This window comes from Miniopterus schreibersii (genome assembly GCF_964146895.1).
Source record: "Miniopterus schreibersii genome assembly, chromosome: 17".
NCBI classification, from domain to species: domain Eukaryota; kingdom Metazoa; phylum Chordata; class Mammalia; order Chiroptera; family Miniopteridae; genus Miniopterus; species Miniopterus schreibersii.
Window position 1 is genome coordinate 32,957,950 of NC_138117.1, and position 27,802 is coordinate 32,985,751.

A 27,802-nucleotide genomic window follows, 5' to 3' on the forward strand; every position below is an offset into this window, starting at 1 on the left:
TTATCTTCTTGTTCAAAGGGACTAGGCTTGTTCCAAAAACTGCAGACTGAAGCTAAAGAATAATCCTTAGATGACTAGAGGTTATCAACCAGAAGGAAGAAAGAAAATCCTGCTTAAAGGCAGGATTCCTGAAGCTCTGCTATAGGTTGCCAAAAGACCCTTGGAAACTCCTGCACTATGGTTGAAAGGTTTCTTAACCATTTGCCATGGATACTAAAAGCATTGTTCAAATGATTCTTTAGATGTGTGCTCTGTTTCTGTGCCTAAGTAGCTGCAGGAGAACATGAACTATAAATAGAAGCTGGTCTCTTGATTAAAAAACTAAAAAGGTTAAGCAAACTATCATTAAGGTTGTTAGAAAAAAATGAGATGTTCACACCACCTTGAGAAGGGGGGAAAAAAAAAAGGTTTAAAGGGGTATTATAAAAGGCCAGATAATTACAAGTGCTAGAAGCACATGGAGAAACTGGAACTCTGGTACACTGCTTGTAGGAATGTAAAATGAGGCAGCCATTTGAAAAACAATCTGGCATTTCCTCAAAACATTAAATACAGTTAGCATTTGACCAGCAATTCCACTTCAAGGTATATGCCCACGATAAATGAAAACATATATCCACACAAAAAGTTATATACAAATGTTCACAGTAGCATTATTCATAACAGCCAAAAGTGGAAACAACCTAAATATCCATCAACTGATAAATGGATAACAAAATATGGTATATTTGTACAATGGGATCTCATTTGGCAATGAAAAGGAATGAGGTATGGATGACTATTATACCAAGTCAAAGAAGCCAGTCACAAAAGATTCCACTTATATGAAATACCCAAAATAGGCAAATTTATAAAGACAGAAAGTTGATTAGTGGTGGCTTGGGGCTGGGGGGAAGTATTAGGAGCAGGGTGGGGGTGGGGGAGGTGATAACTAGAGTACAGGGGTTTTTTTGAGGCAAGAAAAATGTTTTAAAATTATTGTGGGCCCTGGCCAGGTAGCTCAGTTGGTTAGAGTGTCATCCCCATACACCAGGGTTGCAGGTCCGATTCCCAGTCAGAGAGCATATAGGAATCAACCAATGAATGCATAAATGAATGGAAAAATAAAACTGATGTTTCTCTCTCTCTCTCTCAAATCAATCAATAAAAATTTTAAAAATAATAAAATATTTTTTAAAATTTAAAATATAAAATTGTTGTGGTAATAGCTGCACAACTCTGTGAATACATTAAAAGCTATTGAACTGTATACTTTAAATGGGTGAACTATATGTATGTGGATTATGTCCCAATAAAATTCTGATCAAAAAGAAAAGTTTAAAGAGAGTTATCAAAACCAACACCAAGAAGGTTATCAAGTCAAATAATATGACTCTAAGGATTCAGCTTAAATCTTAGTTCATGCTTTAAACATGTCAGGATCTTCCACTAGGTCTATGATATCCAAGTGCAGGAATCCTGGCTTCATCACTTTTATATTCATATTACTTGGCACATGGTAGTACTCAAACATTTGTTAAATAATTGGCAGGGGGGCAGACACCCTGGACCCAAGGAGCTATACAACAATGTGAGACACTTTATATAGAGAAAAATTACTCTGTGAACCAAAAGGAGTAAAAAAATTCCTACCTGCTACAACATACACTGTAGGTGGTGACTGTAGAAGTAGTCAGTCAACAAGTATGTTACTTCCAGAAACATACATCCAGTAAAGATGAGAGAAGAAATTAAATCTCAGAGTAACTGCCAGCCTCTCACTTCTGCTGAATCAAATAGAGGCCTGTCCCTTAAATTAAGCAATCAAAAGCTGCCCTGGGACCTATAATTGTTGGGGATTCCAGGGAGCAATACACCTTACTCTCCTTTTCTGAAGATCATTAAATTTCACTATCAAAATATCAGTTTTTAACAATATTCTAAGGGGCTTTTGAAAAGTACCGACAGTGTGGCCTCCTTTCAAGTGCAATTTATATTGAACCACCATGGCAGGCTGAGTTTGCCTTCCTGGTCCTCTAGCTGTGAGAAGAGGGATAATGACACAAAAAATCTGGAATGTACACTTGTGATTTGGGCACTCTGAAAATGAAATTAAAAGACCCAGGGACACAGTTGTGTTTTATATTTTTCCTAGAAGGAAGGAAATTTGTCAGCACTTACAAAGGTGTTGCCTTCCATGACCAAAACATGGTCAGATAATCTGCTTTTAGGAGCAGGCTTCCAAGAACTGTTCAAATAGCTGAAGTCTCAGAGGATTTCAGTCTTACTTCTAAGCAAATTACTATTAGGAAAAAAGTGCCATTTCCCAAACCAGTGTCATTTTTTCCTTCCTTTTTAGTCTTCACCAACAAGCTCTCATTCACAAACTACTATCATGCTACTATTATCCAGAAAGTTCTAATAGGTCGGAAAACCTTTTATTACTCGGGAGAATGAGGAAATAATAAGAATTACCTTTGGATTTAAATATGACAGACAAGCAACAAGTGTTGGGATGTGGAAGAAAAAGAAACCCACAAATAATTTAAATAGTCAAAGAAAATTAATCTTCCTACTATGTATGTAAGAGAAATTTTTAAAATCGACCCAGAAAAAGATGGTCAGTCATGAGAAGTCTAGAAGCTATGTAACTTAGAATGCTTGTCATCATAGAAAAATATATCTGTGATAGTATATGAAGACAAGATTAAACCTATGCCTAACTTAACATAAAGATTACAGCAAACAGTCTACTTAAATAAAATGCTTAATACCAAGCCAAGAATACAGTAAACACTGAAGCAAAGGTAGCTTTCTATTATTAAAGCGTGGAACAGTGGAGTAAACTACTTTACCATGGTAGTTACTAACAATTCCTATTAGCGGAAGCAAAAGCAAAACTAGTCAGTGGTAGTAGAAATTAGAGCACTAAAGTCAAAGTTAATTACTGTCCCAAATATGATTCTAGAATTCTATCCTGATAGCTCCAATACTAAGACTCTAGAATCTTCCTACCTTAACATAGCCACAATTGTGTTGTCATAAATCAATCACTATTTCAAAACCAAACCTGTTCATTCGTTTACAATAAGGACTTCTTGGTCCAGCAGAAGATAATCGATATCTTGGTCTTGTAGGAGAAGCTGGGCCACTATAAAATATGTTGGGCTTTCTCTGGTGACGAGGTTCTAAAAAAAGGAGTTAGATATACATGATGTATAAATACGTTTGAAGGTAATTTTGCTCTTCAGATACTTATAAAGGTGCTGCCCTTCCATGAAAATACTAGTACATATATACTATAAAATATTCTACAGATCACATTTTAAATCATTTATGTCTGCAGGGTTGCTACTGAAAATATGTACAGTACAGACACCAACAACCAAACATATACTGGCCATAAATAACCTTTATGATTATACTGATAGGTAACAGCTGAATTATCAGCCCTGCATGTATATGCTCATAAGTATTGAGGTACAACTTTAACATAAATCAAAAGCAGCCCTATTTATATAAACTGACAAATTAAGTAGAAAGCTGTGAAATCTAAAATAATTAGAGACAGACATGAAATTTCAAAACAGCCCAATCATTTGCTTTGGTTAAGGCTAAAATTTAACTCTCTTTGGAAGACCTGACTTCTTACACTTTTAGGATAGGTTAAGAAAGGCAAAAGCCATGAGAATTATGCAAAATAAAGACTAAAAAATAATAAAAGATGAAGGACAGTAACAACAAAGGTAATATAATTACATCTCCTGGAAAAAAATTCGTACTTACTTTCCAATGGAGCCTGGTAGTAAACGGTAGCTTTTCTCTGTCTAAGATAATATCGTTTCTGATTATCTTCTTCTCCATCCTCTTCATCATCATCTTCATCTTCACCGTCATCTTCATCTTCACCATCATCTTCATCTTCACCATCATCTTCATCTTCTTGGTCTTCACCCTCTTCAGATGATTCTACAGTTTAAGAATATTTACTTTCAGGATACTCACACCAAAATGTTAACAATTTTTAACATAGGGGAACTGAGGAAAAGACCCTTCTGTTAAAATGTATTTACTTCTAGATTATGCACAGAAAGAATCTAATTCTTTCTTTAAAAAAATTTTTTTTTATTGATTCATTTTAGAGAGAGGGGAAGGAAGAGACAGAAACATCAATTTGTTGTTCCACAAATGCATTCACTGGTTGCTTCTTACATAAAAAATCAAATTCTTTTACAACATTAAAGATTTTTTTTAAATGAAGCAAAAAAAATTATAGAATTAAAAAAAACTAGAGGAAGAAAAAAGGAACTAGAGAAAAATGTTTAAAGGCTACTGTCAGCCCTGGCTGGGTAGTTCAGTTGGTTACAGAGTCGTCCTGATATGCTGAGGTTGCGGGTTCAATCTCAGGTCAAGGCACATACAAGAATCAACCAATGAATGCATAAATAAGTGAAACAACAAATCGGTGTTTTGTTCTCTCTCTCTCAAATCAATAAATAAAAATTTTAAAAATAAAATAAAAACAAAGTACTCTAAGTTCCAAACTAAAGTTTATGGTATTACTGCTAATTTCATTAATATAGGTGATTACACTTAATATTGCCAAGTACATATAACATGTTGACAAATTTCAGTATCTCCTCGCTTAGTTTTTGCCTTTTAAATTTAAGTTTGAACATTCCATCCAGCCCTCTGGCTGTCACTGATTTACATAACGGCAAATTTATTATCACTCAAAACAACAAACATTTAAAATAGATCTCAGAAAACTGGTTTTCACTCAAGAAAAATTCTGACAGAGTACAGTAATAAGTTCTAAACAGAATAGCAAAACTTTAATAATTTCTTTTAAAAATTAAAATAGGTAGAGAGATATATGTGTTGTCTGTAGATGTACTACACAAACAAACCAGTTTTATTTGCTTTAGATTTGTTGATTTAAAATACTTTCCCAGCCCAGCCAGGCATGGCTCAGCGGTTGAGTGTCGACCTAGAATCCAGGCAATCAGGGTTCAATTCCCATAGAGGGCACATGCTCGGGTTAAGGGCTCGATCCCCAGTTGGGGGCGTGCAGGAGGCAGCCGATCAATGAACATCTCTCTCTCTCTCCCTCTCCTTTCCTCTCTCTGAAATCAATAAAGATATATTTAAAAAAATAATAAAATACTTTCCCAAACAAAACATACCAACCTTTTAAGCTCTCCCCTGTCCTCATTTTTTTCTTCTAAATTATGACCAATCCTCTGATCTCTCCCAAACTACCATATATTTCACAGCTTCTGAATAGAAGGGCTACATCCTACTAAATAAAAGCACAAATTCAAACCCAAAGAGAGAACAGGAGAAAAGACTAACCCACACTGCCTTCTTGATTATCAGTTGTTTCTTCATCAGTTCTTTGAATACCTTTTTGTTTTCCTCTTGTGTACATATTAAGATTCCCCTAAAAATGTTTAAATAAAAGCCATTAACATTTTAGTACACTTATTTAAAAAATTCAGTACAACCTTCCAAACTTACTTAAAATAAAGGTATTTACAGCTATAAACTCTTACAACTCCAGCAATAACTAGCGACTAATCAAACAAATGCTGAATAAGATGATCAATTTAACCAAAAATGGACAGGTACTATAGAAAAAGTTAAACTGAAGGTTATTAAATTATCCTCTTGATGGAAGAATATACTTACTTCTTCTGTTTCATTAAACACCGTCAAGTCGTCCAGTCCTCTCATTCGCCGTCTACGCATCTTCTTCATATCATCCATTTTTTGAAGTACAGCTTCAGCAGTGCTTAAAAAAAAATTGATATAAGCTAAAACTGTAAAATAGTGCATTTTTAAAAACTTAATTTCCCTTCCATTGTATTCTTTGAGTGTTGGCATTTTAAATATCTCTACTTCTTGATTTACTTGTATAAAAATATTTTTTACATTTTTTCAAAGAATTTAAATATATATATGGAATCATAAAGTCCTCTAGTAATCATTCTCCTTTATGCAAATATTCAGGCTAGTCAAAATTTATGACTCTTCCCCAACAAAAAGTTTTGTCAACTAAATTATCTTAATCTAAACAATTTTTACTCACTTTGTTATAAGTTTGTCAAATAGCACGGACTGGTTCACACTACTATAACGACTTCTAATCCTACAACTGCGGCGAACTTCAACATCACCATTCTCTTCATGCAAGTGTTCTGGAGTCTGAACAATGTTTCTAGTCCTCAATGACCGAGTAACTGGAATCACTTTGTCTTCATAGATGTATACATAAAAATAAATGGGAAGATTTGAAATAATAGCATTTATAAAAGAAATAAACACCTAAAAAGTTACACTTTCACTTAACAAAATTATAATATCCTGAACTTAACCTTTATTAAAATATTAGAAAACAAAAATGAAGTTACAACATACTGCTATCATAGATCCAGCCATTCTGTTCTCAAGAGAAAAGGAAAGATATATAATACAAAGACTTGGACACAAATGTTTAAAGCAGTTTTGTGATTGTGTAAAACCAGAAACAACCCAGATGTCCAACAAAAGATGAATAAAGAAATTGTGGGAAACAACCTAGGTGTCCATGAATGGATAAAGATGTGGAATACAGTAAATCCTCATGTAACACACTTTTTGATAGGTTCTGTGACTTTAAGCAAAATGACACATAATGAAACCAATTTTACCATAGCCTAATTAATTTAAAGAGTTAAGTTCCTATAGCATCTCATCAATGTCATAAAGAAACAAGGTTAGCCTGGCGGGGTGTGGCTCAGTGGTTGAGTGTCAACCCAGGAACCAAATGGTCATAGTACATGCCTTGGTGATGGGATTGATCCCCAGTAGGGGTGTGCAGGAGGCAACCGATAGATGTTTCTCTCTGTCACTCTCCCTTCCTCTCTGTCTAAAAATCAATAAAAACATATTTAAAAAACAATAAAAAGAAATGAGGTTAGTCATGGCCAGTGTGGCTCAGTTGGCTGGGCATTATTCCGTGCACCAAAAGGTTGCAGGTTTAATTTCAGGTCAGGGCACATGCCCAGGTTACAGGCTCGATGTCCAGTAGGAGGCGTACAGGAGGCAGACATTTGATGTTTCTCTCTCTCTCTAGAAATCAATGAAAATTTTAAAAAGGGGGGAAAAAAGAACCCAGTCGGCGTGGCTCAGTGGTTGAGCATTGACCTATAATCCAGAAGATCGAGGTTCGATTCCCAGTAAGGGCACATGTCCAGGTTGTGGGCTCGATCCCCAGCAGGGAGCATGTAGGAGGCAGCCTATCAATGAATCATCATTGATGTTTCTATCTCTCCCTCCCTCTTCCTTCGTCTCTCTCTGAAATGAATTAAAAAAAAATTTTTTTTTAAAAAGGAAAAGAAATAAACGATGTTAAACAAAGTGGCATTATTTGAGGAACCGCTGTATATACTACAATGAACTATTATGAGAAAGAAGGACATTTTGCCATTTGCAATAACATGGATGGACCTTGAAGGTATTATGCTAAGTGAAATACGTCAGATGGAGAAAGAGAAATACCATATATCACTTATATGTGGAATCTGAAAAAGTTAAACTCATAGCAAGAAACTAAAATGGTGGTTGCCAGGTGCTGAGAGGTGAGGGTTAAAGAGAGATGTTGGTCAAAGGGTACAAATTTCCAACTATGTGTAAGTTCTGGAAATCTATAGCATAGTGATTATAGTTAATAATACTGTATTATACACTTGAAAGCCACTGAAAGTAGATCTTAAATGTTTTCACCACTAAAAAGAAACGGTAATGATGTGACATGATGCAGGTGTTACCTAAGCTATGTTAGTAATCATTTTGCAATATATAGTGATCAAATCAACATTCCTTGTACACTTTAAACTTACACAACATTGTATGTCAATTATAAATTTCACAATAAAATTGGTGGGGTGGGGGAACAGGACAAATTGTGGTATATCTATATAATGGAATACAACTCAGGAACAAAAAGCAACATCATCAATGATTCTCAAAGTAATTATGCTATGTAGGCAGACCAAGAAAGAATACAGGCTGCATTATATAATTCTGCTTATAGAATTATAAGTAGAACATGCTAGAAAATGCAAATGAATTGATAGTGACGAAAAGAAGATTGGTGGACATTCAGAATTTTGGGGAGTAGAGGGCATGGAGAGGAGTTAGGGTGGACAGAAGGGATAATAAAGGAACATGAGGAAATTTCTTGCGGGGGGAGTGATGGTTATCTTCACTACCTTATTGTGGTGATGGTTTCACAGAATACTATGTCAAAACCAAGCAAACTGTACACTTTAAATAAAGGAAGTTTATTGTATATATGTCAATATACTTGTAAACAAAATATTAATTACATTTTTTAAACATTCAAAATGCGTTTAACTTACCTTCTTTGCACTCTTCTTTTTTTTTATCAGCCTGCTGTCTGGCCAATTGCCTATTGAAAAAATATTAAATAATTCAAAATAATTGACATAATTTTAAATCCTATATTTCATAATATTCGAACTAGGACAAAAAGTTAAACCAGCTTGGAAAGTAAATACCCATAGATACATAAAAACCTAAAAAACACTGAATAAATAGCTTGAGAATATTTATGCTTATATAAATTATGGCTAAACAAAGTCTGAGAAACCTGTTATGAAACAGACTTACAGACTTTTCTCATAAAAAGAGCCCCCACCCATACCATGCAGGTCTACGTTTATAAACTGGGTTCCTATTAGATGCTAGGGACAAATGATTAAAGGGGTGTTTTCCTTTTCTTTTTGTCTATTGAGGAAGGTGATCACTATTCCCCTTATAGACGTTTTAAGTTGTTTCTTAAACAGATAATAAGTATTTTAGGCTTGTGTGCCATATAGGCTCTGTCACAAACATTCACACAACGATTCTAACACTGAAGCGGGAAAGCAGCCATAAACAGAATAAATGGGCATGGGTGTATTGCAATGGAACAATTTACAAAAACAGGTGCCTGGACTTTGAACCCCTACAAATCTAATGAAGGCTATAGATCCTTTCTCCCTAGAAAACTGCACACACACACACAAGTTTAAACATTATTTCAGAGGTTTCACATGTCCCCTGAAAACCCTAATTACTGGATCCTAGTTAAGAACTCCAAAACCAAAGAAATATAGATCCTGCCCTCAAAGCACTTATTCAAATCTTTCTGTATATTTTAACAGTCTTAGTCTCTTGGTCTTTGAGCCTCAAATAGATTGAAAACAAAGGGAGTGGGGGATACAGAAAGAAAGTGAAGAGATTACTACAGTTAGGCAAACTACGCAGCAAAAGGGTCACCTTGATAAGAAACAGGGTAATTATATAAAGAATTAAAAAATACTATAGGCCACTTTATATAATTCTTAACAAGTAGATCCTGATGTTATCATTATATAAAAGTCCTTGTAATAATGATCTCAATACAGAAAAATGTTTTTAAAGACAGAAATTCTCCACAGAAGACAAGTGGACAGCACATGAAAAGATATTCAACATTATTACCTATCAAAAAAATGCAAATCAGAACTACAATAAAATACTTCATACCCACTACAAAGGCTAAAACCAAAGACAGATGATGACAAGTGCTGGTGAAGATGTGGAGAAATTGGAACCCTCAAACATTGCTGGTGGAAATGTAAAATGGTGCAGCTGCTTTGGCCAACAGTTTGGCAGATCCTCAACATTAAAACAGTTGCCATTTGACCCAACAATTAACTCCTACGTATATACAAAAACAAATCAAATAAACAAAAAAACGCAACTCTATGTCCACTTAAAAATTTGTACACTAATGTTTATAGCATTATTCATAATAGCCAAGAAGTAGAAACAATCCAAATGTCCATCAACTAATGAGTGGATAAAACAAAATGTGATATAGTCATACTATGAAATCTTATTTGGCAATAAAAAGAATGAAGTGCTAACAGATGCTACAATACAGATGAATCTTTGAAACAATATACCAAGTGAAAGGAGCCAGACACAAAGGGCATATATTGTATGATTGCATTTATATAAAATGTCTAGAATAGGCAAGTCTAAGGGATAAAAAGTAGGTTAGTGGCTATCAAGGGGCTGGAGTTGGGGTATAATGGGCAGTGCTTCTTTTTGGGGTGATGAAAATATTCTGAAATTAGGTAGTGGTGATGGTTGCACAACATTGTGAATTTAAATTATATTTCAATAAAGTTGCTATTTAAAAATAATTTAAAAAATACAAATTCAATATATTTTAGAAGGAACCTAATTTTAAAAACCAACTCACTCATCTTTAAATCCAACTTAAAAAGCACTCATTTTAATAGCTTCAAAACATTCCTTTACAACCTTTTGAGCATAAAGCCCGACACCATGTTTCACAAACTCAAATAATATCCAGATCCTTTTAAAGGTAAAAATTCTGAGGACTTCTAACATTAAATTTTTTAACTATGTACAAGCCACACTAGGTATACAAATTCATTTATGTTTAATATAAACAAAACCATAAAACCAACCCTCAACAAAAATATTAACATAATGAGATTTTGGTGAAACAATATAGCAGTTTGCTATGTGAATGTCTTAGTGACTTTGTTTCTCTTGAGTTTGGTATGTTATGTTTGCTTGTTTATGTTTCATGATGACTCAATTCATCCACTTCTCTTTATTTGAAGTGCTTCAAACCTTCATTTGAATAGCAAGCATGTCATCACATTATCTTGGAAGCAGATGAATTTATATATTAAGGTCAGACTCAGTTCTTATCTCATGAACCTGAAGTAACTAAAGCAGCACTACTTGGTGCCAATTTAACTGTAAACACAAATACAGGGTCTGGCTATTCTCTATAAGGTAGCAATTTAGATGATCCAGAATACTTATTTTTTTCTTCAGATCATAAAATAAATTTAAAAATTCTCATAGAGAATTCATGGATCATTCCCCCTACCCCAAGAAGGCTTCAAGTTTCAGAAATACTACTGGGGTAACTTATATTTCATCAATTCTAAAAGTTGTACATTTCCTCCCATTTTAACATCTATGAAACTGGAATATGTCTTAGGCTATGTTTTTTCTTTTTTATTGTTTCATAAATTTTGTCTTTCAATTGCTGTTATCTTAGACTCCATGAAATACAGTAAAAACTCCATAAATAATGGATGAAATAAGACGCAAATTAAAAAAATATGTGACAAAAGATGTGTCAAATAACTGAAAAAATAAATAACAGTAACAAAAAAACAAACTTAAGCCCTGGCTCAAAGTGTTGGCCTGCCCACCAGAGTATTGTGGGTTCAATTCCCAGTCAAGGGAACATACCTGGGTTGCAAGTTTTACCCCCAGGCCCAGTAGGGGCACATGTGGAAGGCAACCAATCAATGTGTCTCTCTCACATTGATGTTCTTCTCTCTCTCTCCCCAACTCCTTCGACTCTCTCTAAAAATCAGTGGAAAAAATATCCTCATTCCTTGGGTGAGGATTAAAAAACCCATAACAAAACAAAACTTAAAAGGAAAATCCACTACACAAAATAAGAATAAAAATTCTACTTAAGAGTGGAAGGGTTCTAGTCTTCTAAGTTATGAGTAATTTATGAGAACTAATGTAAAAACAATTATTTCATCAAATTTCATTCTAATTGGAACTTTCCCCACCATGTTAGGCCCACCAAAGTGGGGAGAAAAGTGACGGCTTTCAGCTAATTAAAAGTTAGATCTAAATCTTCCCTAAATCAAACAAACCCAAGTTCAATGAACTACTTATTTTATTCAAACTAATTCTTTGAGTATTAAAATGGGATCCATGCCACCTACCTCAGGGGTCTTGAAAAACAAATTTAAATGTGTAAAAAGTATCTAGTCCCATTAGACTAGAAAAAAAAAATCATGTTCTGCCTCTATGTGAAGACTGCTTTAGAAGCACACCAACGCACAGAAATTCACAGATGACTTGTAATTGATTAAAAACTTGATAGCAAGCATCAAAAATATAACTACTGTTTTGAATAAAGGCACTGTACAGATTATGAAGCAGAACCACATACCATGAACAAGTCAACCAACCTTGTCAGTTTCATTTCACAAACACTGTCTTTGAACATGAAAATAAAAACAAACCTGTGCACATATTAAATTTTTAATTCAATAATACTCATTTGTGGCAATTTTATTTCAAATAAGTTGCATTTTATTACCCTGGGATCTCAATGACCAGTCAAGAATACACTTAAAAATTAAATGCAAATCCTAAATTATTATTTAAACCTATTTTGAATTAGCATTCAAATACCTTGTATTACCTTGTAAAATGCCTGCCATTAGCATGTTTCTCCGTTATTTCCATATTCTTTTCAAAACTAGAATCTGAAGAATTCTGTGCATTTTTTCTCAAAGTCCTTAAAGCACGTTTCCGGTGGTAGGTTTCAACTTCCTTAACTGAAGAACCATCCTTCAAGAAAAATTATGAAAGTCACCTATGTTTTTTAGTGAAAAGCCCCAAGTTAAACTACTCCAAGAGTGTTCTCTGATTACAAGTTTGTACAACTGCTTTTTGTTCAGAATCATTTTACATTGCCCCAATAGTTACTATCTAGAACAATGATTTTACGGTAAATATCAGCAATGTCTATGAAATGGCTAATGTAAGACTTATTGAGGCTTATAGTTCTTTTTCACAACAAGTAGTCTGGACAGTGAAGTTTTCTACCACTGGAAAAAAAGTTCATAACAGTAAGTACACCTTTATTTTAAGGCTACAGAAATTAGAAAGATACACACACACACAATAACTGTTAGCAATCTTAAAATAACTAAAATATCAGAATTATAATTTTGGCTTGGAAGATAAAAAGGAGTTTTTATTATCTATTTCACCCAGATAATGAAACAACTGAATTCAAAGACTGCTTTACATTAATTTATACATTAATTTGTTGTAAAAACCAGAGTTTTATATAACTTTTATTTTTTTTAAATATGTTTTTGATTTTTCAGAGAGAGGGAGAGGGATAGAGAGATATGAGAAACATCATGGATCGAGTGCCTCCTGCACGCCCCCTACTGGGGATTGAGCCGGCAACCTGGGTATGTGCCCTGACCCTGACAGGAATCAAACCAGTGACCTCTTGGTTCCTAGGTCAGCGCTCAACCACTGAGACACACTGACCAGGCTGTAACTTTATTTTTGCACAATGGACTCTAAGTTAGTGGGCTGCTTCATTGGCAACAGAGGTTCTATCACAAACTATTCAAAACTTGATACACATCTCTCGTATAAAGGATACTTTTCGTTAGAAGAGAAGGCAAAAGTACCTAACAACTCTATAATGTAATGCTTTATTACTATGAAAATTGATAATTTTAGAAAATCAGGCAGCGTTAAAAAATTAATCCCCCCTGCCCCCCACCAGCTTTACCCAGTTATTTCATTTTTTTATCAAGACATTTTGTCATTTAACTTTGTTTTGGGCAGAATATGTGATTGGTTCACAAGGTAAATAAAGATATGTATAGTACACCACAAGGATTTGTGTAAGAACTGGACAAGTCCTTAATAAAATATTAAGTGGCATATATGATTTGTTAGCACTTTTATCAGTGTACTTTTATACAATGCAGGGGTGGGCAACAGTAAGTTTACAGTTATAATTCAAATAATAATACAATAAAAAATAAATAATAATACACAATAAACTGTTTCATGTACTCACAATTGTAAACCTACTTTTGCCCACCCATGTATTTAGGACATTTGAAAAAAAGATACCTACACTTTTAGGTAGGTGTATTATTTTTAAAACAAACACTTACATCTTGGATGGGTGTAAGGTAACATAAGACTTTCCAAGGAAAATTTGAAGGGAATCTATTTCCAGATTTGATCTTCCACAGGTACTTTTTCTTAAAACTGACCTGCCTGAGAAGGCAACCATAACTAACAAGGCATTCTCTTTCATTGACCCTATCTCTCATTAATCCTGAATCTTACTATTGTGGACTGCCTCAAGGCATTAAAAACCTTCCTAAAGTCAAACAAAGAAAACCATTAGTGTAGGTGTTAAGTAATTGAACGACTAAGCTAGCCAACAAAATCCTTACCTTCGGTAAGTAGTTTCCAATTCTTTGTTTTCAGTAAAATTGAAAAGGACCTAATTAAGCTAAGAGACCATTAAAAATAAATTTTGGCATATGATTTTTGGCATAAAAGCCAAAAAAACTGAACAGCACTGCTAAACAAAACTTTCACTACTATCTTAGTTATATGAACATTTTCTCAGTGCTTAAAATTATAAAAACTATGGAACTAATGTCAAACACTGTCTACAGCAATAAGATTTATCTACAGATACATGAACTGGGTGGGTAGGATTTCACACATGAATCCTAAATCTTACTTTCTACGCTTAATCATGTTAATCAAAATGTTTACATTATTTTGATCAATTCAATATTGATAATGATAATTCAATACACAAAAATTTTATATCGGAGCCTTGTGAGCATAGAAAAGTAGGGATATTTTTCATATTTTGTTTTACCAGTATAAAAGTATAACAACAAACAAATTTAAAGCATAAAAATATATCAAAATAAAATGTTGTGGATTAAGTGGATTGGAAATACAAATTAAAAGAGGGGGAAAAAGAATCAAGGTAAAATTTCTGACTGCTAGAAAAGCTTATTCATGTATTATTTTAATGTTCTAAAACAGGTATCAAATAACTATGGTTTTTAGATTCCAGTGGATACTTGTAAAAGTCTGATGTAATAGTTTTACTTTTTAATGACAACATTAAAAGATGATAGAGCCCAACTGGCGAGATCTCAGTTCGATTCCTGGTCAGGGCACGTGCCTGGGTTTCAGGCTGGATGCCCAGGAGAGGGCATGCAGGAGGCAGCTGATCAATGGATCAATGACTCTCTTTCATCATTGATGTTTCTCTCTCCCTCTCCTTTCCTCTCTCTGAAATCAATAAACATATATTAAAAAAAAAAAAAAAAGATGATAGACATGATCTCCTTTGTAACTCTTTAAACCAGCTGGCGTGGGAGAAACTTAGCAGCTTAAAAATGTACAATAGAATACAGAGCTAAAAAAAATTTAGAAACTCTCAAAAGAACACAGTAAAATAAGCATTTTTTTGGTGAAAATATTTATATGAGGCTCCTAAAGTCATCAAATTCATAGAAACAAAACACAGAATTGTGACTGCCAGATGCTAGAAGGAGGGAAGAATGAGGAGTTAATGTTTAATGGGTACAGAGTTTCAGTTTTTGAACATGAAAAAGTTCTGGAGATGGATGGCAGTGATGGATGCAGGACAATGTGACTGTACTAATGCTACAGAGCTATACATTAAAAAAATGGTTAAAATGGTAAATTTTATGTTATCTGTATTTTAATAAAAAAGAAAGTAAAATGTCACCGTATTCCTGGGGATAATAAAAAAGTATGTTTCCACAGGAAAAAAGATTTCTTGAGAAACTTACAGGTTTTAATGTTATAAGTGAATCTTTCATTTGTGTAGTGAGTTGCTTAGTCTATCCTTCCTAAATAAGCACTACGCATAAAGAAAGGCTCTCCTTAACAGTGTGGAGAAAAAAAATAAAAACAGGTTTTGGGGGAATCATCTATATAGAGGTATATATGAGGGAATTTTAAAATATCAGTAACTTTCAAAAATGTTTCCTATAAAAGATATTATGCTAAGTGAAATGAGCATTCACAATAACCACTGTTAACATTTTGGTGTACAAAGCATTCTTTTCCTATGCAAACATATTCATGATTGTAAAACTGGGATAATAATATTTATGTTTTGTAACTTTTTTCTAGTAACACATTTTCTGATGTTATGAAATATTATTCTAAAAATCTTTTTAAATGAATGAATAGTATTCCACACATTACACGAATCTAACAAATTGCTTAATACAGCACTCACTTAGGTTATCTGCAATTTTTATGTGTCATAAATAGATCAATTATCATGTGTATATTTGATTTCTGAAGGAAACTAGTGCAGTTATTAAGTCAAAATAATTCTCAAGAGTTGTTAAATGCCAACTCAGAACGGTAATTAACACTGAATGATAAAAATGGCGACTTTCACTTTCTAGTTTTTACATTTTTACAACGTGCACTACCAGAAAAAAATTTTTCTAAGAAGTAAAAAACAAAGAGAAAACATACTTAATCTGAAAACTAAACCTAGAGATGTAGTGTCCTCATTTATTCTTCGGCTAAAACCTACTTACATATTGAGAGTACTGATAGTTCTTTAAAAGTGTTAAAAGAGGGCCCTGACCTGGTGGCTCACCTGGCTGGAGCATTATCCATACACCAAAAAGTTTCAGGTTCGATTCCCGGTGAGGGCACAAACCGGAGGCAACCTATCGATGTCTCTAATTAATAAACATATCCGTGGGTGAAGGTTTTTAAAAGTATTTAAAGAAGAAATATACATTCTATTAGATTTTAAGTCTATTATAATCTTGCAGAATCAGTAAGTTAGTACAAGGAGTGTGCAACAATAGAATAACAAGTTTTCCCTCAAGGTAGACACTGCTGCATAACAGAAATATTCTAATATGTTGTTTTCCCACAGAAAATCAAGCTTATTAAAGCTTTCAACAAAAACTATTTATAAGGGGTCAGTTAGTTAATTCAAGTACCAATTTAAGAAATGAGATTTAAGTGGGATTTTTTAAATCATAGTGATAATACTGACATTAAGTGTATTCATCCAGACTTTGGGCTCCTTGAAAGCCTTGAACAGCAGCATATTCTAATGCACAATATAGTTGTAATATCCCTCCTTAGCTTCATCTTCAAACATAGGTGTGGTCAATTCCTCACCATCAATCTATTCCAGGAGCTCCAACAATTTGGTTTCTACCTCTGAAGTGCTTTCAGTGGATCTAAAACAATCTCCCAATAGCTAATTCCAAAGGCCTCTGCTCTACCTTATTGCTTTCTATGGAGTTGATCACTCCTTTCTTTAAATGCTTTGATCCTTTGGTTTACATGATACTCCTTCCTTTTTACATAATTCATTCTCTTCTCATCCTTAATAGAGCCACTACTCCAGATCTTAAATATTTTTGTGTTTTGCTATGTTTTCTACTCACATTCAAGGATTCAACTATCACCTAAGATACAGAGTGCTAATCTCTCACCAAACTCTGGCATTGTATTCCCAATGATCTACTGCTCACCCCTTTAGCTGGAAATACTACTGCCTTTCCTCCCTGCATCTGAACAACATGCAGATATCTTGCTATGTTATTTGGCATTTTTCTCTCCGTTCCTCCTAGTACCATCTTAATTTAGACTTTAGTTTTCTCTGCTTTGGTCTGTTGTAATAATAGTGTACTAATTAAGGGCCCCAACTAAGTCAGATTGCCTAGGACTGATTCTTGACATATCACTTACGCTGTATAATCTTGTCCAAGTTACATAAGGTCTCTGTGTTTTAGTATTCTTATCTACAATGAAGATAATAAGTTACTTTATAGGGCAAATGTGTGTGTGTGTGTGTGTGTGTGTATTATGTGCCTTGCCTAGCATATAGCAAGTGCTATACAATTAATATAATTTTTTAACTGGTCTTCCAAACTCCAGCTTTGCTGACTATAATCCATTCTAAACACTATGTCATCAGATCGCTGTTATAAAAGTTACAACTTCCAAACCTAAAATCAAGGGTCAGACAAAACAAGTATGCTCTCTCAAATGCAGAGCAGCCAGGTCAACCAACTCTAGGAAACAACATTCACCGACACATGTCAAAATCTCCCTATCCATGCTTTGTGATACTTCACTCAACTGTACACTTTCATTTTTCTGTGTTGTGTTATGCTTCAAGTTTTAAAAAAATCTCCCATATGTTGTACACATCAGTGTTGACTTTAGAATAATCTTTTCCAACTTTTAAATAAATATACAATAAAAAAAAAGGTACCTTCTACAGGCTACAGCATGTTTTACTTTACCTAACAACATACAGAATAAAAAGCATACATAAACACAATCCAAAAGTAACATACAATCATCACCAAACAAATTCCTTACTATCCATCCTTAACTAAATTTTCAGTGTAAGAGAAAACCCTAAATTTAATAAATCAAAGAGCCCCAGGCCTGTGAAAACATAGAAGTAGACAATGGCTAGTCTAATTCTGGAGGAAGAGGAAAACACAGAGGGGGCATCCAAACTCGTAAGGTTGGTAGGACACAAGTAAAAGTTAAAAAAAAATTAAAACAACAAAAAATTCAGAGAATCCATACAACTCAGGGGAAAAAAGTCCTTAAGCCCAGTTGAGTGAGATCACATTCAAAATGTAGAATGCTGTTAATAAACAGATGACTACAGATAGGTACCTTCAGAACTTGAAGATAAAGTCAGCCTCTGAGATTAGATGGAAAAAAAATCCAAGTTAATGAATATGAATAAATTTAACCATCTTTAAAAGTAATGTACCCTAAGAAATGCTCTGTCAATGACTGTGGTTGAGGAGGCTAGGAAATACAATTAGACCCAAATATAATCAGGGTGCTAAGTTTCTGAAATACATGACAGATGTAAAAAGCAAGCTATAATTTAATCAAATGTATTGAATGTAACACTCCCAAATTAGAAATAGTCTAATCACAAAGGTATGTTTCGTATTTGACATTGGTGGGCTTTGTCAACATGAATACACTGCTCCTCAGGATTATCCATTTCTTTTGATCCAATCCCTGGCTCACTTGGTCCACAGGGGATTTACAGAAGAGAGGAATACTATGTCACAAAAAGATATAATCCCTACCGGAAATCCAGGCCTGGGAAAAACGTCCTTTCTACCCTACAACTAGCTGAGTGCTAACTGCTCAACCCCCACACGCCACTGATACGACATTTATGGCAAATAATCTCTGTATATGTATTGCTGTTAGGTCTCCTCTGCTAGACTAAGTTCTGTTAGAGCAAGGACAATCAACAACACATTCGTACATAAGGGTGGAAAACAGGAGGCCAGTCAAGAATCTATTTTAATAATCTAGGCATTAATGTTCTGAATCAGCATGGCAACAATGGAGAGGAGCTGAGAAGTGGTCAGATTCTGAATACACCGTGAAAGCAAGACAACAAAGTTTGCTAATACAAAATGAAAGAAGAATCAAGGATGCCTCTTAAGTTTTTTGGCCTGAGGAACTGGAAAGACAGAGTGGCCATTAACTAAAATTGACTGTGGTCTTAATAACACACAATACTGAGTCCTCACTACAGTATATGCCAAGTGTTCAGGTAACCTCCTTACACGCATGATCACATTCAATTCTCACTACCCATGTGGCAGGTATCACCTTTTAACATGTAGAAACCTGCTGATTATTGGTAAATTGAGATTCAAAACTAACAGCTGCTTTAAGCACCTATGTTATTTAGCCTGTACTCAATACATTATTACCATCACAGGATCTAGCATTGTCCTGAAGATAATAAACATTCAACAAATACCTACGGAAATAATTAGCTTTTTTGAACATAGGTTAATAAAGTGACCTGAGTTCAGTGCAGAAATGTCTGGCCTCCTCAGATCTCTACCAACTTCTGCACGTGATAGAAAAACAGATCCTGAAAGTCAGGGAACTGTTTTTACAATTCAGAGATTGAACAGGACTCTTCCACTGCCCTCGGTAGAGTAGCAACTAGTATGGGACATCTATAACCGAAACTGACAACTCATTTCAGATTGCAATCACCCCCTTAACTATGTTCTGTCACTCTCTCCCGCCACACCCCCCCACCTCTCCTTGGCCTCTCACTCAGACTGCCAGTTTCCAACCCTCTCTCTGGCCCTGTTTTCCCCACCCCCAAGTCTACCCTCCCTTCAACAGAACTAGAGAACTTCCTGCTGCCTTAATTTTACTAGTGTTGCTTCCTCAATTTCTCCAACCTTTTGTTAATGCTGTACCCTCCACCTGTGCCTTTTTGTGCCTTTTGCTGGGGTGGGGAGCAGAGGAACTCCCTCCCTCCAAGGAGAAGCAGGTCTTTCGGGAAGACTTGACTGCTCCACCCCCTTGGAAACTTCCCTTACACACACTGTTTATAACTGCAGCACGATAGCTAGAAAGGGAAAGGTTTTGGAAGCAGAGAATCCAAGCTCCAATTTGAGAGCTACCATTTACTGGTTACCTTCTTAAGTCCGTTTCCCCTACAAGATAAGTATTTTAACTCCCCATGCTCATGGAGCTGTTATGAGGCTTGAGTGAAGCGGCTGTGTGTGACATGCTGGTCTCCATTCCTCCACATTATGCAACCTGGTACAGTATTTATTCAGTGCACTCATTACGGAACCTCTCCGGATCACACATGGAGGTCGGGGAACCGGAATTACAATCTTTCTATCCCCGTGGGCCCTAAAACCTTCACTGTGCATACAGTTAACAGTCAGTACATGTGTCTTGCATTCGATTGATGCGAACCTAGAGCTGGAGCCTGGGCGAAGTGTGTGAGGTGGGGGGTAGGGCAGCCCCCCAAACTAAGGATCGCCCCTCAACCGCACTTCAGCTCCGGAGGGCTTAAGCTTCCTCTTGCGTAAAAGTGGGCAGTAACGGCTCTGCCCTGTTCCAGGCAGTCCGATCTCCTCACCCGACCCACACCCCTTGGGGCTCCGATCTTAAGGAACCTTCCATTTTACCCGTCCTCGACAACACTCCTCCCAACCGCCCCCCCAACTGTCACCCCGGCCGCGCTGCCCACCCCCAGACCCCACCCGGGCAACGGGCCGCGAGCAGCCCCTCCGGCCCGGCCCAAGGGGCCCGGCCCAGGCCGGTACTCACGCCCACGGCGGCCTCGGTGACGGCGGACTGCTCCGCCGCGCGGGCCGAGCGGAGCCGCCTCCGGCCGATCGGTTCCAAGCTGAGGAACTCGCTGGACAGGTCCAGGGAGCTCGTGGCCGAAGCGGCGGAGTGGCTGTGCAGCTCCAGACTGCTGCGGAGGACAACCATCTTCTCTCGCCACTGGCCCCGCGTCCGCGCCGGGAGACTGGTGCGAGCAGCAGGCAGCGGCCGCTCAGGCTCTTCCGCGCTCTGAATTCTGGCGCCACAAGCTCGGCTCCCGCAACATCAGCGCGCGCCCGGAATCCCTCCGCCGCCGGCCCGCCCACGCCGCCACGCTACGACGGCGGGCTCGAAACTTTCCCCCGCGTCTGTAGAGCGGAGGACTCCGGGCGAACTTGGGGAGCACCCGCACCGCAATGCTGAGGACCTGAGCGGGCCGGCGGGAGAGCGCCTTCTTCTTTTTCTTACATAGTTCCGGCCCGCTGACCCCGGCGGAGGGAGATGGCGGGTAGCGGACCAAAGTCCCGTTTGGAATTTTGGCGCGAGGATGTCGGGGGGGGCGGGGGGGCTCCGCGCGCTCTGATTGGCTGGCGGAGGCCAGGCGGCTCCCGCGGCCCCTTCCGACACCTGCCTCCAGCTTCTCTCGAGCAGGATTCAAACTCGAAATGTTGAGCCCTTGCCCGGCGGGAGGTAAAGCCCTTGGCCTCTGCTGAATTTGGACTTGAATCCACGCAGGCTTGTAACTGATAGCGTGACCAAAACAAGTTCAAAAGAAAACAGAAAAAGAGTTAAAAGCACAGGTTCTGTACCCAACACTGCCAAAGCCCACGTGTGCGATCTTGAGCAAACTGTTCACCTCTCCGGGTCTTAATTTTCTTTAACTGTAACACCTAAAGTTCTGAAATATTATTATACTTTAGAACCGTGTCTGCACTTCTAAATGTTTGTTACTGTTATAGAATTACAGAAAAAATGGCTTCTTTAAGAACACAGCAGTTACTTGACTACTTTGAAATAGCAACATGCTGAATGATCAGAGCGTGAGTGTTCTAGTGAAACAGAAACAAAAGCTATTTATTGATTTGGATAACTACATTTACTTAATTCGACATTTATTAAATATTTATTGACTATCTATTATGTGCTGGGTACTATTCTAAGCACTGGGGATGCAGCGGTGAACAAAAAGCAAAAATGCTCCCACGGAACTTAAATTCTGGAAGGAGAAAGACAAACTAAATGATATGTTTGTTAAAAGGTGGTGTCACCGAAATATACAGTAGGGAAGAGGAAGGGGAAGTGGGCAATTTTAAACAGGGTGATTAGGGAACATCTCACCTGGAAGTATAAGCAAAGACCTAAAGGATATAAGGTATATCTGGGAGAAGAGAAGTGCAAGCGGAGGAAAGTGGAGGACAGTGAGATGAAAAAGGAAAGGGAGCTGCTGGTAGCAGATCCTGCAGGGCTGTGGGCCTCGGCTGTAAGGCTTTTTACTTTTTTATTATAACTGAGATGAAAAGACATCACAGGATTTTGAAGAGAGAAGTCACTTATTCTGACGTTTTGAAAGAATCCCTCTGGCTGCTGCATGGACAAGGCAATATTTGGGACATACTTATATTTTTAAAAAGTTGTTTATCTGAACTTCAATTTTAACAGGGTGTCCTGTATTTTTATTTGCTAAGCCTGGCAACCCTAGTTAGGAGGCCACTGCAGTTATCCAGGCAAGAGATGATGGTGACACAGCGTGAGAGCAGTGCAGGTAATGAGGAATGGTGGTTATAAATTATGGATATATTTGGAAGAAAGAGCCAACTGAATTTTCTGATTAATTGGATTTCAGCATTAAAGAAAGAGGAGTCAAGGATGACTCCAATGTTTCGTTTTTTGTTTGCTTGGATTTTTTGTTGGAGCTAATGAAAAGATGAAGCTACATTTAGATGGAGAAGGCTACGGCTAAAGCAAGTTTGTAGGGAATATCAGGAATTCCTTTTGATGCACATTTAAGATACAGAGTTATTAGATATTCTACATTTAAAGATTTTACCTTTGAAAAGTTTTCAACACCTGAAACTAATATGAAATAAATATTGATTGTAAACTGCAATTGAAAAATAATTTAAATACATATAAAAAAATATTTACCACAGAATTATTCATAATGTCAAAATTTGAAAACAATTTTAATGTCCCTCAGGGAGGCCTCACTTAAAAAGAATGATATACAGTCATTAAAAATTATGAATGTAACTGTTAATTACATGGAAAGTTTTAATTATATGGAAAATTATATTTGCACAATGCATTATAAATTGTTAAGAAACTACAAAGATATAGGACCATACAATTCCATCTTTGTTTTTTTAAAAGTATATGTATATATTTGCATTGGGAAAAGCCTAGAAGAAACTACAACAAAATGTGAATGGCTAATTTCTGCATGGTAATATTATGGTTGTTGTGTAGTTTCTTTGTACTTTCCTCAATTTTTATGACTTTGCATTGAATATATATTAATTTTAAAATAAAAGCAGCTTTAAGTGGTTGTTTACCCAATATCAATGGAAGAGGAAAGAACAATATTTAAAGTCCCATAGTCTACCCTTCTGACATACTCACTTTTCTTTACCCATATTATACCTCAATAAAAACATATAAAAAAAACTTCCACCCAAAAGGCATATGCCTTTGTGATTTTGTTAGATACTACCAAACTGATGTCCACGGAAGTTATAACAGTCATCTTAGTTCTTTTAAAATAAGCAAAGAAATGGATATTTCAGAACACCCATAGACAGAGCCAAAGAGCCTTCCTGTTCCTTTATTCTCTCTCCCACAATCTTGAGTTACCACACTTGCTTCAGTCTTTGGCTGCTGTATCCCAAAAGGATATGTCCAAGTTCTACACTTTGGTACTTATCAATGTGACCTTATTTGGAAATGGGGTCTTTGCAGATATAATTAAAGATCTTAAAATGAGATCAGCTTGGATTTATGGTGGACCCTAAATCCAATGATTGGTGTCATAAGAGAGAGGGAGATTTGCCACAACAGAGACACTCAGGGAAGGTAATGTGAAGATGGAAGCACAAATTGGAGTGACACATCAATAAACCAGGGACCACCAAGAATTGCCAGCAGCCACCAGAAGCTAGGAGGGAGGTATGGAATAGAGTCTCCTTCAGAGCCTCAAGAAGGAACCAAACCCGCTGACACCTTGATTTCAGACTTTTGGCTTCCTGAATTGAGACAGAATTAATTTCTGTGTGCTTTTTTCCCCCCACCTAGTTTGTGGTAATTTGTTACAGCATCCTTAGGAAACTTAGAGGTGATCTGGAATTGGTCTTTGGCAGGTAGTACTTTCCTTTTCCAGTCTTTAGCTATTGCAGATAGGAGTGACCTGATTTAAGCAAAGAGGAAACTGAGGTTCTTTCCCACACTGCCTGACTGCAAAAGAGGGTCAAGTGTGACAGAAAAGAGGGCTGAGGTAAGAGCTAATCATAATTCCATTACCTCATTTGAGATGAGGTCATAGGTGGGTCCCTTTCTGTTTTTCTGGTAACAAAGTTAGAAAGTAAACATCAGTTTGCACAGGGATTTCTTTCAGGAATGTTATAAATCTGACCTTACTTAAATGTTATGGCTAACCTAATTGATTTTCCACAAAAGAGGGAAAATCGTTAGTCAGCCTCCCCTAATACCACAGGCATGGACTGGTCCATGGCAGAGGGCCCTGGGACTATGCCTGCCTCCCACCCCATTCTAAGTAAGATGAGTAATAGTATTATGTTCCAAGCCAGCCCAATATCTACCCCCAATGGTGAGGCGCTCCCCTCAGAGCTCCCATAGTACATTGCTGTCTTTGGACTTTCTGTTTTATACTGAAATTATCCCTTTTAGTACAGGAAAGTAGTAATCAGTTAAGTGCAAATTAAAATAACAATGGGAATGCTCGTTTTATGCCTATATTTTTGGTTCTTAGAATAATAATGCTCCATGTAATATTGAGGTATAGGCTCCTTCTTTTTAAAAAAAAATAGGTTTAATCTTTATTGTTGAAAGTATTACAGAGGCCCCTCTTTTTTCCACCCCCCTGTTGGCCCCCTCCACCCTACTCCCAGCCCCTCTCCAAGCCTTCTCCACACTATCTTTGCCCATGGGCTATGCTTCTAAGTTCTTTGATTAATCCCTCCCCCTCCCCCTTCCCTCTGAGATACCCATCTGTTGCATGTTTCAGTGTGCTTGGATATGTTTTGTTCATCATTTTATTTTGTTCATTGGATTCCACATATAAGTGATATCATGTGGTACTTGCCTTTCTCTGACTGGTTTATTTCGCTTAGCATAATACTCTTCAGGTCCATCTATGTTATCCCAAAGGGTAAGAGATCCTTCCTTCTCACAGATGTATAGTATTTCATGGTGTAAATGTACCGCGGCTTTTTTATCCACTCATCTACTAATGGGCAATTGGTTTGTTTCCAGTTCTTAGCTATAGGCTCCTTTCTTAAAAGCAACATAGCAACATGTATCAAGAAACCTGGAGCCCTGGCTGGTGTGGATCAGTTGGTTGAGTGTCGTCCCATGCACCAAAAGGTCGCCAGTTGGATTCCTGGACAGGGCACGTGCCCGGTTTGCGGGCTCAATCCCTAGGTGGGGTGCATGTAGGAGTCGGCCAATCTATGTTTCTCTCTCCCCCTCCTTCTCTCCCTCTAAAAATCAATAAAAACGGATTTTTTTTTTTTTTTAAAAAAAAGAAACCTGGAAAATATTTAAAACCTTTGGCCCAGGAATTCCATCTCTAGGACTCCATCCTAACATGATAATCAGAGCCATGGACCAAGATTTATGTGTAAAGATGCTGACTGCGGCTTTATTTATAATAGTAGGATCTGAAAACAAATTAATGCACAACAGTTGGGCAACAGTTAAGTGAGCAACAGTATGTCCATGCAACTCTTTATATTAATGTTGATATATTTAATAAAAATTTGTTAAAAACTAATGAGAAAAATTCGAGTACAGAAATATAAAAAATAAAGGGACAAGTCACTCTCTGTGATTGCTATGAGGAAAAAGAAGTTTTGTCTTTCCACCTGGGTTGCCAAGCCTGGAAAATGTGAATATGGGGCTGCCAGTGGCCATCCTCCCACAGTGAGAAGGGAAGCCACCTGAGAATGAAGCCAAGCACTGAGGAGCAGACTGACAGGGGAAGAAAGGAGGCCTCAGAGGTGAGTTCTGCTTCTGGTCCCTTGAGACCCTGGTTTCTGCAGCTCACTCTTTGTGAGAGGCACTTTAGTGCTCTGTTAAATGACCTAATAAACAGTTTTTCTGCCTTGGCTTTTAACTAAACAAATAAAGAGTCACAGCTAATAAAACTGGGCCAGCTGCTTTGCTGGAATCAAATGATATTCTGTTTGTACTATAATCCAACAATCAATTAATTCTTTTAACAACTTGAAATGAAGTCCATTTGACATGAAATGAGCTTTGTTAAACCACTAAAGGCCCCTAAATAATCACCTTTCTTCATGGTCACAAACCATCCTGGGAATAGGTATCGAGTTCACTAGGGTATAGTGTCTGATACACATTTCTTCCTTTTATGAAATTCAGGACAGTGTTTATATTTAGTCTTATGTCATTTCCTCCAAGATATTTTCTAAGATCCGTAAGAAAAGCTTTGGGGTGATAATCTAAAGCACTTTCAGTATCCTGAGATATAACCCATCTGGGTCTGAAGATTTTTAACTCACTTAAGGCAACTTGGTGCTTTCTACCACTGAACTTACCTTGACTTTAATTTCCTCTTAGTACTATTTTTCTTATCCTTTACAGCTTGAGGATCATCTTTGATAGGGCAAAATAGTTGGCTATTTCTGTTTTCTTTCAGTTGTCTTATCATCTATTGTAGGATCCCAAGCAATGGGGTTATCTCTTCCTTTTTCTTCTAGCCCCTAATATTAAGCATTACAAATACCCCCTCTCAATAAAAAATAAGATCTTTTGTTATTAAACCTCAGTGTGTTGTGTGCTGTAGAATTCCTGACTCTCCCCTTTCACATCTGCGCCCTTTTTATACCTTATGTGTCCCTTCTCCAAACCCTTGCCCATTAACTTGATTTCACTGGGCAGTGGCTTCTTTGAGTGTGTCTCTGATTTCTCCCTTATCCAGATCATTGGAGTTAGGTCAGAATATGGTCCTAAACACCTTCAACTCCTCTGAAACCATCTCTCTCTTTATAGTCTCTACCATGAAATCATATGAATTTTTAAAATATGATCTAGCTTTTTTAATTTTAAAAGTAATTCCTTCTTATAAAATAAAGTTTAAAGCATAAAGAAGCACATTATGGCAGACACTGCTGGCTATCCTTCACCCCTTCTCTATTGTTTGCCCAGTCACTCCAGACCATCTCCCGCCTGGGTAAACCAGTAAACTTCTTAGCTACGGGTAACCAACCCACACCATCTCTAATGAGGTCCAAACCCCTCTCAAATTTGTCCTTCTTGAGTACTCTTCCTCAGCCTTGTACCATGTAGACTTTCCTTATATCTTATAGTTACACTTTTATCACAATAAATTCTTCTCATTTAACTTTTCTTAAGCAAGGTAGAGAAGTAGGTAGAAGGGAGTGATCACCAACTAGTGGTGGGAGATACCATAGGAGTCTGGGGGCCAGCAGGGGCAGAAGGCCTCAGAATGCCTTGGGGGGAGGCCTCAGAATGCCTTGGGGGAATGGAGGGGGCCGAGAAGGCAGGGAAAGCTAGGTGAAGGACAGACTGCTCAGTGTGTGATCTTGCTACCCACAGGTAACTATGTGCAGGCCATGAAAGGTTTGCTGAAGTGGTATCCTGCTGCCTGCAGGCCTCCCTGGACTCTGGTTTCTGTGTCAAGAGGGCTGCAGAAAGGTTATTGCCAAGCTAAAGCTGTAAGGTCACAGAGGGACCCAGTCTGGGCCTGAGGCTGGGCAGA

At 37.0% G+C, this 27,802-nt stretch overlaps 1 protein-coding gene across 4 annotated transcripts in view; it reads right to left on the minus strand.

Annotated features, from left to right (window-relative positions):
• Positions 1–21,385, minus strand: part of ATAD2 (ATPase family AAA domain containing 2) — a 54,393-nt gene extending 33,008 nt beyond the window's left edge. For all 4 annotated transcript variants that reach the window (XM_081117047.1, XM_081117046.1, XM_081117045.1 and 1 more), the window contains exons 1-8: positions 20,827–21,385; positions 12,296–12,444; positions 8,385–8,434; positions 6,071–6,236; positions 5,671–5,773; positions 5,335–5,422; positions 3,766–3,948; positions 3,050–3,167 (exon numbers count right to left, since the gene is read on the minus strand). In XM_081117047.1, coding sequence (XP_080973173.1) covers positions 3,050–3,167; positions 3,766–3,948; positions 5,335–5,422; positions 5,671–5,773; positions 6,071–6,236; positions 8,385–8,434; positions 12,296–12,444; positions 20,827–20,994 — 1,025 coding nt within the window. In that variant the 5' untranslated portion in view covers positions 20,995–21,385. The remainder of the gene's footprint in view (positions 1–3,049; positions 3,168–3,765; positions 3,949–5,334; positions 5,423–5,670; positions 5,774–6,070; positions 6,237–8,384; positions 8,435–12,295; positions 12,445–20,826) is intronic.
• Between the last annotated feature and the right edge of the window lie 6,417 nt (positions 21,386–27,802).